This window comes from Monopterus albus, unplaced genomic scaffold (assembly GCF_001952655.1).
Source record: "Monopterus albus unplaced genomic scaffold, M_albus_1.0 scaffold31.1, whole genome shotgun sequence".
Classification (NCBI taxonomy): Eukaryota; Metazoa; Chordata; class Actinopteri; order Synbranchiformes; family Synbranchidae; genus Monopterus; species Monopterus albus.
The window spans coordinates 983,537-997,829 of NW_018127911.1; the positions used below are offsets into that span (position 1 = coordinate 983,537).

Genomic DNA, 14,293 nt, shown 5'->3' on the forward strand with positions numbered 1-14,293 from the left:
AAGCTTTTGTTGTTTCTTTTAAGTTTTTGTTGAGATTGGTCCTCTGAGGTATCAAAATCAGTTTTGTTGTATTGAATTGCATTCTATTGGCATTTTATTTGTATTCGTCCAATCCCTGGCAAAACAGATACAGTTGACATCAGAGCAAGGCTCAGGTTTAGGTTGAGGGGAAGGATTAGAGATAGGCAGAGAATTTAAGTGTGTGTGTGTGTGTGTGTGTGTGTTGGGGGTGGGGGGTTGTATCTTCACGTGTTTTAGCAGAAAGGAAGGGAGTTGGTCACAGAGATACTGAGGCAGACAGGAAGAGATGATCCTGGTGTTACCATGGCTGGGGTTGAGCCCTCTGGTTCATCAGGCCCATATATTGTACATTGGCATGTTATTGCTCATATGCTTACATGCACGTGCACACACACAGAAGCATGGAGACACAATTGTACCAATATGACATACAAGAGTGTGTTCTTCCTTACAGCCTCACAGCTCTGATCAATAACCTTCTCAGTACTGGTTGCTTGTCATTTTCTTGGTTAAAAAAATTATAGTTACTTGCACAGTAAGTCAATGCATGTTTATAAGCGCCTCTGATAAATGGTTAATACTGTATGTTTCTACCCTGCCCAGCTACACATCCACACACACCCACTTTGCAATCATTTCCACTGATGTCCAAAGAGTGGGGTGAGTTTCTCACCGCGACAGCATAGCAGCAGAATGATATTTCCGTGAGTTGTGGGTGGGATGGATGGACGGATGACACCGTATCCATCCCCAGTGGGGACAGGAAGTCCCTATCAGAACACAACAGGAAAAAGAAAGAGCAAAAACAAGCATGTCTTTTTGGACATTAAATCACTTCCTGTAGGGCACTGGAATCCCTCCCCCTCCATCCTCAGCCTCCATGTCTCAGCTTGGTTTCACCACCCTTTTGGCAGACAGAGAGTTTGATCAAATTTCCTTATCTGTGTGCATAAACATGTTTATTTTCCTGTGGGCACATTTCTAAACTACTGTATTGATAAGTGAAATAATAATGGAGAAGATAATTGAGACCACATCCACAACAACTGTATTTTTCATCTTTTAACAGTGCAGACACCTTTGCTACAAATGTGGAATCTGTTGCCTTGTGGCTAGCATGTATACTGTATGTAATGCTGTGCAGCCTTCCAATCTGATTTAACACCACGACTTGCAGATGTGATGAGTATCATAGGATGCAAGTACGACATAAATCCCTGCACCCTGACAGATCACAGTTTTGACCTGGTGCCCAGATCTTCATCCAACAACAAAAACAATAAGACAAAATGGCTTATCTGTGGCAGGTGCAGGACAAGGCCTTTTAAATGGCAACAGGAAAACAGTTTTCATCCTAAACACAAGCACTAGCTTCACTCTGCCTGACCTCTCATTTTTTTCAGGTTGTGTGTGATACTCAATAGCGTTATAAGACTTCTTGAGTAAATGTCATAAATAAAAAAATATATATACATATATATGAAATGCAGCTCTTGCACAATGCTGTCCTCATCCAGAGCACAGTTGTAAAAAAATATGACTTCCTTCCTTTAGGCAATCTCCTGTTTATGTCTGAATGTAGTTCAGGAGAGAGAGATAGTGGTCCTTACATTACTCAGCGTCATCCTTTCTCAGTGGTGACCTGCAGTCACAATGATGCAGGATGCTGTGGAGTAGAGTGTGGATACCCAAACCAAGCCTGGCATTACCTGAGGGTTCAGGCCCGAATCAGACAGAAATTTAGAAATTATGTTCAGATCCGGGTTGGGTTCAGAAGCATAGGTCAAACTTTAGGCTAAACAGCAGGATCACTCAGATATCTGCTTTGTTTAATGATAAGGGGAAAAACACCATACTGTACCTACTCAAGTGCATTGCTGTCTGGTTTGTGTTGGGTTTGGACGCCACACTCTTGAGCACAGGTTGTGTTCCGACAGAAATATGTAGCGCAATCCATGCCCTACTGTGGAGCCCAGTGTTGTAATTCTGCAAACATTGTGTATCTCTGTTTTTATCTTTCACATAGAATGTGTATCTCCAAACTAAACTCTTTTGTACTCTTATTCCTGTTTCTTCCAACACACCAAATGAAGGTAACTGCATAACATTTTTATCCACAAAACATAAAAAGGAGGTAGCCACAAAGCAACCACAAAGCAAGCACACTCTTGCGACATTGTTTGCATTTTCTGCTCTCCGCAAAATCTCAGAGACCCCACCCCACCCCACCCCACCCAAACACTCTTCAAAAAATGTTTCAATTGCACACACATGGCTCTTCCAGAGGCACTCTGTTTACTTTATTTTCTGCTGATTTGCCTAAAACAGGCAGCGGTCACTGCTGCAAATGTTTAATTCAAGAGCTCATGTTCCCTTTTGTATGACTGTATGATGCGTGGTTGGTGGTTGGAAGTATGGATGGGCTTGACGAGGGGGTCCACTAGTGGGGTTGGGGCGAATGTGGGGGAGCTTATGCAGACCCCCAAGGCTCCAGGCGCAGTCATTAAGATGGCTCCTTGGTTTGGAGATGAGAAAGCATGCTCGGCACTCTGGGCTCATTGAAGATGCTCCCCTGCCTTCTTGGAGTATCCATTATTTATAAGTTTTTACAAATTTCAACTGACGTTTTTATCAGTTGTGGATGTCAGTTTCTGATTTGGCTACACTGGGTGTGTCTGTCCTCCTTCTGTCAGGATGAAAATATTGGTTAAATACAACTGCTTGGTATTACAAAGCAAGAATTCTGCACTTGGGTGCAACTTTCTCATTACATTTACATTTTACTTGAGATTTTTTTTGTCAGAGTCAAAAGGGAATAAGTGAAGATATACACTATTTCACACAATGACATAGTAGGTGGTGACACATATGAATCACCCTAGTTGTAAAAGTAATATTTACAACACTGAACTCCTTCAAACCTTTAATAGAACATTGTTTCTCCTATTGTCACACTCATCATTTCTGCATCTTTATGCAGATTTTAGTTTTTTTCAGATCATTGTTTTGTTGTTATGCCTCCGTGCCGGCATCATTGTTTTGTTGTTATGCCTCCGTGTCGGCGATAGCCATGACCAGAGACATTATGTTTTGGGGTTTGTCCATCTGGCCCATTCTTGTGAGCACGATATCTCATTAATGCCTTGACGGAATTTGTTCAAGTTTGGCATAAGTGTCCACTTGTATTCAAGGATGAATTGAGTAGATTTAGGTTGTCAATAGACATGCTGACTGTGACTTTACTTATGCCCCATTCCCGTGAATCTGAATAAATGTCTGGATAGATGAAGGACCAGCCCAAGTCTGCCAGGAAGCATTCACTCTGCCTACCACCTCGACTGCGTTTGTCCACGGCTGAGCCAGTATTATTTGCCAATATCTGTGTTCAGGTATTCAGCCTCAGGTTTTACACAGCTTCACTACACTGTACATCACTGGTCTTAAATTAGACTCATAGCCTGTGCTGTTACTCTGGTACAATTCCACAGAGAAAACCTATCAAATGTCAGTTACCATGAGCTCCACCAGAATATTGCCCACTTGTTCTCTGCTGATTCTCTGCTGAATAAGTTTGTGAATACAAGTGGCCGAAATGAGTTTCCTCTGTAGGGTGGCCGGACATAGCCTTCGACATAGGGTGCGAAGCTCGGACGCCCAGAAGAGACTTGGAGTAGAACCTTTGCTCCTTCACATCGAAAGGAGCCAGTTGAGGTGGTTCGGGCATCTTATGTGGATGCTTCCAGCTGCTGGATGCCTCCCTTTGGAGGTCTTTCTGGCATGTCCATCTGATGGGTGACCCCGGGGCAGATCCAGAACACTCTGGAGAGATTATATATCTCATCTGGCCTAGGAACGCCTTGGTATCCTACCAGAGGAGCTGGAACGTGTCGCCAGTTAGAGGGATGTCTGGACTATCTTACTGATCCTGCTGCCACCATGACTTGACCCCGGATAGGAGGTCACCAACAGACCTGCAGACGTATGTATAGAGACACATGGACAAACAATCTGTGGACACAACCACGCCAACAGAGTCACACACTGACACATACAAAATTGAAGTTGAATCTTTTGTTTTTGTTATACATATTGAATGCAGTGCACTCAAGGACATACAGTATTAGATTTATAATGCAAATGTATTGCTTTATTTGTTTGCAGCATTTATGTAGCACTTCAGAAGAAACAGAAAAAAAGCTTAGTAATGTAAACAAACACAGATGATAGACAATTTGGGAGCAGACAGTAAAAGCTGTGTTTTTAAATACTGCACATCACCTTCTCAGGCATGTCAGCTGAAATTGCACAGAGCTTTGATGGAAAGCATTTAGTCTTTAGTAAAAGCAATGTTGGACAAATCACTTGCTGCCTCTCAGTTCAGTAATGCAGATGTCACTGTTTGTACAAAATGCATCATATGTGTCTGTCTTTGTCTGTAGATAGCTGACGTGGACCCGTATGTGTCTATAGTGCATGTTTGCAGTATGCATGGTGTGTATGTGTGTTTGTGATTGATGATGGTCCTGTTCTATGTTGGCTCCTCAGCTCTCCAGCAGTAGGTCACAGCTCAAGGCTGCTGTGGTCCTGTGAAATTAAAAATGTTCTGGTTTTATGTGATGGAATCTGAGGCCACCTCCCTCACCCAGCTCTTGCTGTTGGCTATACATTTTCCTATATGCCTTTCATTTTTAGTATGAATGAACAGATACAGATCTCAGAAGGTCTTATGACCTTTTCATTTTTTTCACATTTTGCAACCTTAAAGACCGAAGCATATCATTTTTTTGTTTTAATATTATATTATCTTTATTTGCAAAAATAAATAAAATAGTGAATGTGTGACCATATTCAGAAACCATTGTGTATGTATGTGTGTGAATACGTTCAGGCTGAGTTTCAAAGATGTGAAAAAATGCAGACCTCCCCATTCATTGTTATGGGGGATTGCGTTCAACCGCAGTCAACACCGTGATGCAGCCACATGCAGTGAAAAAGTTGGATCTGGTGCAGGTTTTTCTGCAATGCATGATGACATCATCCAGCAAGATGTTGTGTTGACCAATCACATAAAGGAGGACGGTCAGAATGGGGAAAAGTTTCTTGTTTGCCATGTTACCATGATAATCCACTAATATTCACTCTGGAATTTGGGCCACAGTTAAAAACACACCGTAATGATATGCCATGCATTTTGTTAGTTATTGGATGTTAAATGGTGTTTTTTCGTCTATCTATCCCAACACACTGGTGGTGAAAATTGGTGGTAATGTAGCGTACATACATTAGCAGCATGACTAACGACAACACAGCAGAAACTAGCCGGAAACATGAATGAGGCCACTCACATCAACTTGTCACAATGTGGCCATATTGTACACGCCTACGTGACACTCCCCCTGTAACCTCTCGTCACCCACCAACACAGCTCAACACAGCTAAGTGGTTGTGTGTCAACACACTCAGTCAGACGCCCGCTTAATCACATTGTTGGGCCACAGAACTGTTCACATGTTTATATCTAGAGAGAGGAATCTGGTGTGTTTTAGTTTCAGGTATAGAATTAGAATTAAGATGAGGTTAGGTTTTGTGTTTTGGCCAATAGGCTCCATTAATTAAACTTAAGTAGGATATTGTCACAAATCTTTTTTGTGTGAGCTATTTGTGTGCATTTATAAGCTCTTGTGTGTGAACTTTTGAGATGCATACTTACAGCCTCACAGAAAAAAGAAAGGGAAATCTAGGACAGGAGTACAAAATGTTGTTGCATGCAGCCAATTGTGTAATTTGGGTTATTGGCAATAGAAACCTTTGAGAAAATTAAATGCATCTTCTTTAAATGTCTACATTCATCTGTCAGTCTGATCTGGTCTATATTCAGGTTATGAACTGCTCTACATTTGTTGTTCTAAACACTTGACATAAGGTCACAGACTGAAACTTTCTGTGAAGTAAATAGAAAAGCAAGTAATAACCATGTGTGGGTGTCCTGATTCCCTATACAGTATCTTGTTTTTCTCTGTTAGAGCAACCTTAAGCAAACTTAATTTCTGTCTGATGGACAGCCTGATAGTTTCACAGTTTGCAGTCTGTTCTAGGAAAAAGTTGTGAGAGAAATTATTAATTATGTGGTTCCCACACTAATAAGAGCTGTTTGGTAGAAACAAACAGGAGCTGAACTGTGTAATTAGTATGAGAATGAACAAAACTACAAACTCAAAACCACTGATCTGATCAACTGAAATGGTCAGCTATCCTGTGATTTGTGTGATGGAAGTTTTGCTGGCCATTGTTCAAGTTTAACAGTGAGTGTAAGCAACTGTCCTATTAAATGAATAAGTATGCTAACAACAATAGCTACATAATTGTTAACGGTGTATAGTGACTCAAGCATTCCCACTGCAAACATGTGTCATCAGTTTCTCAGTGAATTAAACATAACTTCATAAAGCTACCATTTTTTCCCTTCTTATTTTTATTTAATTCTTTGAAACGTCTTGTGTAAATATCCATTTCTTTCGTAGAAAAACATTTGTTTCACCCAGGATTCTGCAGCTGTCATGACATTCGTGACCTGCAAGTTGTCATGTTATTACAGACACCCCGGACCTCTTTTTGGTTGCCCTCATAGAGCACCCTTTTTGACACTGTCAAAGCACAGGTCAAGACTCCACATGCAGTCAAGCCACTTGGCTGAGGCCTAGCAAGATTAATTATTTGTGTCTTACTGTCTCTGTGTGCCAGGTTAATCTTTCTTGCAATGGAGCCAATCAAACACAGGAGAAAGGTGTGTGTGTTTGTGTGTGTGTGTGTTTTTAAAAGACATTGGTACAAGCGTTTTAACAGGGCGACTCTGTTTGAATTAGATGTTCCAACCTCCTGCTTGCTAAATGGATTTCTGAAGTGGCTGTAGTTGGAGGCTTTCAATCGGATGCAACCTTGAGTCCTTTTTTATGTGAGCTCTGTAGGATTTAAGTGCTGGTATAACATGAGCACGACTGAATGCATGCTCCTCATTTTTTGAAATTGAAAAATCTCGAAAGGCTCTCCCCATTGTGCAGGCAATTAATGGAATGCTGGCAGCGAGGTTCAGGTGCTTAAAAGTTGTATTTTTTTCTCTCTCTCTTGCTTTCTTTTTAATGACTAATAAAGGATAATCATTGTGGAAAAAAACATCATAACGCTGTAGGCTTCCTCTTTATGCACACTGATGTATAATGCATGCTTTGAAATGAAACGGCAGCGGCCTTCGAACCATTCCATCTCCAAACCTTAGTGTATTTGTTTTGCATGCCACAGTGAGGCTTTTGCATAACAATAGTGAGTGTTCCCATTAACAATGCTTGGCTAATTTGATTTTTACATTTTTAGTTTGTCCATCAGGCTGCCGAACAATGGATCCCCCAGTTGCTCTTCACTGTAAGTGATTAGAAAGTTGGCTAACTGCTTCTCTGAGGAGTAGTGATGGCGCTTTTTAGCCTCCTTGTTTTACCTCCAGTTGAAACACTGAAACAGATAAAGTAGCCATTTTATTCATCAATAAAATGTAAAATCCCAGGTAAAGTAAATTTTACACAAATGCTCCCAAAGCTCTAATATTCTTTTTTGTTTTCATGTTCTCTGCTGTCCTTTTAAGGTTAAACTTTGGATTTCAGCAAATTATGTTGCTTAAATCACATAATATTTTACTGATAAAACAAGAATACTTATGACTACGGTAGGATTTAAGTCCCCCCGCTCCCCCCCCACTGTTGGCAGTATGTGTTAAAGTTGTGTACTTTTATGTGATAATGTTTAAATTAATTTGCTAAGGTTGCTTTAATTTGCGGGGAAGTCTTAATTCAGCTTAAAAGACAGCCTATGAATACTGAGGGGAAATAAACAATTGTTGCCTACATTCTACCTGATCACCTACAATGACTGAGCCAATACATGGACGAGTACAGGACCCGGTACTTTGTGTTATTTTGGTGGTTGCTTAGGAAAAAGTTTAAATTATAGACTCTCTGAATTAGACTGCATATAGAGTTATATATAATACAAATTATACCAAATCTATTACAGTAAAGTGACTGTCCTTGCTGATTAAGCCTCCAGGCCAGAATGGAAAACTGGACTGAACACCAAACTGACTGCTTCCAGCATTCACTGGCAGCTTTTCCTGCAATCTTGGAACACTTGCAAAAGCTTTTGTGTTTTTTTTCTGCCCTCAATCTCTTTCTCTTTGACTGTGCTTTGACAATGCAGGGAAATGTACAAGTACATCTCAGTAAACACGAGTGATGTGGTTCCAGAGTTTAAAAGCTTCACATAACACTGGTAGACACAACTTGGGGCTGTTTGTGTTACAGAAAGGAAAACTAGTTTAGAAACTGACAGCACTGCATCTGTGTGTGTGTGAGAGGGAGAAAGCTTGTGTGTATGTGTGTTTATGTTGCTTTTGGCAAGTTATTCGTGCGTGTGTGTGTGTGTTTCATCTTTTCTCTTGCTCTCTGAGCGGTTATCTTTTGAGTTGGTTGGTTTGGAGCTGATGTCCACCTTCGGGGATGCGCATAGCATGCATTTCTTAGTATTTTCACCTGAGGCTGCACTTGTTAGAGTCTGTGGATAAATGTATATACATTATTTATACAAATTCAGGGCGAGTGAAAGCAGGTTTAACACATTTACAGACAGGAGGCCAGGCACTGCAAGCCAAGCTCCAAGTGAGGATTGGAGTGCTGTGCGCCGGGGATCAAACTGGCTGCTTGCCCAGCTGTGACCAGCATCCTTAATGCTGTACCAGAGCAGCGCTAATATTATCATCATTGTCTCAGCTGTCAAATGATCCTAATTGCATTTGCTTCATGAAAAAGCACTGAAAAGAATACAGTATATTGTCAAAAGTTTGATATATACAAGAGACACTTAAAATTTGTTGGCTATAATTTAATGAATTTATTTCATCAAATATCGTGAAAATGTAGAAAAGTTACGGACTTACCAAGTGTACACAACGGATTACAGAAACGTTCTCAGCAGATCTGGCTGCAGTGTGATTCTTTCAGGTTAGGGTTACACACGCTCTTGTAAGCCCAATATTAATATGCTAATAAAATAGGCAGATATTTAACACTATTTCTGTTGTAGAAGGTGTAGGTCAGCAAAACATGGGAAGAAATGAATGTACGTGGGAGAGATGGGAAGAGGCTGGTTATGGGTTATAAGGAGTAGCTGGGTGGATTTTCTGCATTGGCAGAAAACTTTACCTGATGAAAAAGCAAAGGTCCTTAGATCATTCATTAACTTTGTGTCAAAAAGCTCTTAGTGAGAGCAGAAATAGGTTTAAATAAATAAAAGCAGTGTATTATGGTACACCATCATTTGTGCTGTTGAAGGCTGAGGGATGAGTGGAGTCCAAAGTTGAGATACAGTGAACAGAGCTGCTTTTTTTATTTGAATTGCTCCTGATATAAAATGGTTTTAACATTAGCTGTTGACTTTAATTCTGGTTAATCCTTTATTCAACAATAATCAAAGGTTTGATTTAAGACATAATGTGATCATTGGAAATGGTTTTCTGTTTCATCTATTCACGATTTAAAGACTTGTTGGAAATATTACAACTGAAGCAGTTTGAGAATGAGATGAGTCAGAAATAGTATAGGTCACTTTGATGCACTGTATAGTAAGACAACCTGGATTCTACAGAAACTGATTAGATGGGGAAACAAAACCCTTATTGAACCATGAAGGAGATTTAAAACAAGGTAACATAAAAAATATTTAAAGACATTAAAGTGGGTCTGAATCAATTACAAGGACACATTTTGGAAAAAGGAGAGGATGGAAAGACAATGCCCTCCATCCTAATCGAACTGTGTATTTTATGAACTTATTCTTGTGTTACTATAGTGTAAATATTATTTTCCTAGAGTGACTTGACACTCCCCACTTACCCATCTCCCTCTACCATCCAGGAGCCTAATCCCTTCGAAGTGGATGCCTTCGCAGCTGGTTGTAGTCTTCATGTTCCTGTGGAGCTGGAGTTTACATATTCCTGTTTCCCTCGTAGCCCTGCGCCTCAGAAAAGCTACGACCTCGTCCACGTAGACTGACTTGGTTAGTGTGATTGTGATTTTAGTTTTATATTGTGATTTATGTTGTAATCAGATTAGCTCATTTTGATTTTCTTTAATGTAGCTAATTTTTCCTTGACTCTTCAATTTTCTGTCACCTATGATTCATGTAGAGAGAGGAATATTTGGTACATGTTTGTAAGTATTGCATTCCTTAATACTGGTATTTTTGAATAAATACCAGGACTTAATTTTTATGTTTTACATTAACAGTTTTACATGGCTTTACTTGTTGTACATGTATTTGTGAAACCATTATATTGTCCAGTAAATTGTGTGGTAGCACTGCGATCTATATGAACTGAGTAACGGCGTGTCCTCGTGACCTATTAGTGTAACACGCATATCATATGACTCCATCCCTGGTTTAATTCAGGCAGGGATTTGTAAAAAAAAAAAAAAAAATTAAAACCATATATCATTTCATCTCTCTCCATAGTTCCTGTCACTTTACTGTCAACCTATCAAATAAAGACCAGGACGGCATGAATAATAATAACTGATTGATATTGTACAGCATCTCATCTACTTTCTTCACTCTGCCCAGGTACAGAAAAGAAGCATATGTTAATAGATAACTCAACTAAAGGTGAGAATGGCATGACAAATTAGAAAGAAATACATATAGGCCAACATCAACAGGAATTACATTTTGTATCAGTATAATAAAATGTTTCTAAATCTGCATATCACTTGGGAATTCACCTCTCATTCCTACATGGTATGTTATTCTAATGTTATACTAGAGGTGTTTGAATAGCTATCTTATAATTACTTACAAAAAATACATGTAATGAAACTGGACAGCGTTAGTGTGTGGAGGAAGTGAGAATCTGTTGTAAATAAGCACAATAATAATGTATTGAATTATGAGGAAAAGTTAAATTAGCCTCAAAGAGACACTCCCACAATCATATGATAAAGGAAGTCAGAATGTCAGTGAGGAGGGGGTAAAGGTCATAGAAAAGCAGAAAGGAAAATAGCATCTTGATGCACTGTGTATCCACGTGTTGACTGGGGATGTGAATACACAAAGGTAGTCATTGTTTAATGCCTTGTTAAAGCATATGTCCTGCACACAACTCTGCCTTGACAATTACTCTTAAGATACAGAGGTTTGCTGTAAAAAGCTGAATTTCAGACCATCCCTTGCAACCTCTGATTGAAGTGATAGAATTTTATTTCTCCAAGCTTTTAGTAAACTTTTTGTCTCCTCCTGCAGGTGAAGCAGAACTTTAGCAGTGTTATAACAAAATTAAAGTTCAAATCAGGAATAATGCAGTAACCACATTAGTGCCTGTATTACCTGGATGTGGGATGGATTTAGCTTGTATGCGAAAGGACATCCGAGGCAGTTGAAGAGCCTAAACACAGATTTTCAGTGGAGTATAAAAGACTGTCTGCTCAGTTAATGATGATGAAACTTGGGATCAGAGTCCTCTTACTGATATGGGACTTCAGTGACTTTTCTGTACATTAAATATACTCTTGGCAGACTTTTTATGATTCTATGGTGTAACAAATTGTCAATAAGTAAACAAACAGCAGTGGTTGGTTGTTGTAGGAGGCAGGTCCGGGGAATATTTTGACAGCAATCGTGAAGAACTCCACATGAGAATAAATTGAGCTGCAGTATTTTAAGAAATTTTTTTTAAGTCAATTTTGTTTGTTTTGCACTTTGGACACAATATAAAAGTCACAGGAGGAAAAGATGCAGTCTTTGGTATAAGAGCAAACCAGAGAGAACAATTAGATACATGTTGAAAGTCAGTAAGAAAAATTGATTTGGGACAAACATCTTTCAAATCCTACTTGCTTAAATACAATATTCTTTTTCAATGTACAGACTTGCCTAAACATTTTTTTTTTTAATTGCGGTGATTTTTTTTGAAAACCCATTATTTTTGTTCCAGATCTGCATCTCAGAACTACTTGTGAAAACAAAACAAGAACATTCTACAGTAAACAAATTTATTCTGGCATGGACACCTCACGTCATGTAACACAAAATGGAAACCCAGAGATGCAATAAATTATCTTCATTATTAAGCGTAGCCAGTGACATACTGTACATAAGAAAGGCAAAAGCACTGTAAAAAAAAAAAAAAGGAAAAATGAAAACGTCTACAAAAAGGTTGAAAGTGAAGCAGAACTCTTATACAGCAATGCTTAAGAAACTAATGTTTGAATGCCAGCAGACACACATAGAAATTAACATTTTAAGTGTGATTCCTTTTTGATTTTAGTGTCTCACGACATAATTTAAGTACTGCTCAGTACAAATAAAAGATAAAACACTGTACACACATCAAAGAAAGCAAACTAGACAGATTTTTTTTTTCATTTAGTTGATTTCATTTTTTAGGAAATCATTGCTTTGCAATTTATGCTTCATCACAGTTCTCTCCCATGTGATCACATGAATGTAAACACCTGTTGAATTACTCTTTTTTAAAATTTTTTACAACATTAATACTTTATATATATATTTGTACATATTTTCTTTCACATCTGCACGGTTAGCTAGCATGGTAATGAAATAAAGCCAGACTCATAACTGTGACACAAATCTTTTTTTTTCTTTTTCTTTTTTTTTCCTTATAATACTGATTATTAAGGTTTTTCTAATTTCCTTCTTCTGTTCCACAGCAAGCTTTGGTCTTTCTGGACAGGATCAGTCATTTTCCATCTTCAGAATCACACTTTGTTTTGTTTTGATCCATTTTGAATGAGATAATGAGGGGGGGGGAGTTTTGCAGGAAAAAATGGCTATAAATACAGTTGTTTCAGCTGACATTAAATGAATTTAACACTGGTCTTTCTGAGGTACATAGTTTTAGATGCCTTGGGGAGATGGAATAAGAAAGGGAAACCACAAGGTGACCATGAGAAGCATATGACTTCCACTACAAGAGAAAAAAAACATAATATTTTTCTTTATCATTTTGTTCATCAATGTTCCTGTTTTAGACCTTTATTCTAGACCAGTTCTCCCTTTTCAGTGGGGTCAAGCTGCCATGGCAAGCATCTCGTTTGAGTTTAAAAAACAGACATGATGGTAGTTAAGAGTCTCTGGCCCGGCTGAAGGGCCTGTCCAGTTGTCTTTGTAGTACCAGCAACAACTAAAAGCCAGTTTCAGTGAGAGAGCACGCCGGAGGATTGTTGATCAAAATCAGTCACCGGTCTAGTCACAAAGTTGCCTGAAAGATGGGCGGTGCTGCTCAGCTTCCTTTCTCAGCACAAAAAGCCTCTCACAGTGTCACCAGTGCTAAAACACTCAAGGGTTGTTAATTCTTTAAGTTGCAGCCTGCTAGTCTTGACATTGTGCTCGTGCAGATGATAAATAACATCTTGTAATGTCAAATGCAGAGTTTGTTTCAAGCTTTTTTCTTTTTTCCTTTCAGTATTGTGTTTTTCTTTGTGGTTGAGGAGAGCTGGCTCTTTTTTTTAAGAATAAAGAGATCCATATGCTGTTTATCTGCACATGATCAGTCTCTGTGCATGTGTTGTCCTAGTCTGTTCTTCAAGTTGTAATTCAAAAATCAAAAGAAGTTCATTATAAACTACAGCTGCTAACGATTTCTGCTCCCCATTCTCCAGGTCGTCTCACAGTGTTTGGGCTGCAGCAAAACTCTCCATGCAGATGCATTATAGGTAGGGCAGTCCCTTTCTAAGCTCTCTTTGCATGTAGCATTTCAATGAGCAGGTTGTTGCAGGGTACGTCGCCATTCAGGTGTTTGTAGTAAAGATATTCTTCGGCCTGCAGGCTGATGGCTCGGATCTCAGGCAGCCGCAGGAGCAGCTGGCCGAACTTGTCAGTTTGCTGCGGGTAGTTACACATAACATAGTCCAGCAGCGCTGCGTTGACCTGTTCCTGGACACTTTCTACCAGGTGAAAATTCTCCAGGTTCTTCACATCTACAGGAAGAAGCAAAAGAAAGGTTAGATAAGCTGACATTTTAACAATTTCTTTGGGTAACAAGGAAAAGTATGAGAACAGGTATATGAAAATCAAAGCAATCTAAATAATGGAAGAACGAGAAGCCTCCCTGTTCTCACACAAGAACCAAATTTCTGGTTTGGTCTGTAATTTTAAAATGTCCTGAGGGTAGTTTTTCTCTGTATTGGACAGGACTACAGTAGAGAACTGACAGGAA

At 39.2% G+C, this 14,293-nt stretch overlaps 2 protein-coding genes across 9 annotated transcripts in view; one reads left to right on the forward strand and one right to left on the reverse strand.

Annotated features, from left to right (window-relative positions):
* Positions 1–10,673, forward strand: part of LOC109958158 (adhesion G-protein coupled receptor D2) — an 83,507-nt gene extending 72,834 nt beyond the window's left edge. For 3 of the 7 annotated variants that reach the window (XM_020596579.1, XM_020596581.1, XM_020596580.1), the window contains exon 24: positions 9,978–10,673. In XM_020596579.1, coding sequence (XP_020452235.1) covers positions 9,978–10,115 — 138 coding nt within the window. In that variant the 3' untranslated portion in view covers positions 10,116–10,673. Of the gene's footprint in view, positions 1–3,630; positions 3,671–3,871; positions 4,001–9,977 lie in introns of those variants that run through there. The other 4 variants (XM_020596584.1, XM_020596585.1, XR_002274632.1 and 1 more) reach the window with 3 other exon arrangements.
* Positions 10,674–12,017: 1,344 nt separating this feature from the next.
* nr5a2 (nuclear receptor subfamily 5, group A, member 2) overlaps positions 12,018–14,293 on the reverse strand; it is a 72,993-nt gene continuing 70,717 nt past the window's right edge. Inside the window, exon 7 of one of the 2 annotated variants that reach the window (XM_020596913.1) lies at positions 12,018–14,054. In XM_020596913.1, the coding sequence (XP_020452569.1) occupies positions 13,807–14,054 (248 nt within the window). In that variant the 3' untranslated portion in view covers positions 12,018–13,806. The remainder of the gene's footprint in view (positions 14,055–14,293) is intronic. The other variant, XM_020596914.1, reaches the window with a different exon arrangement.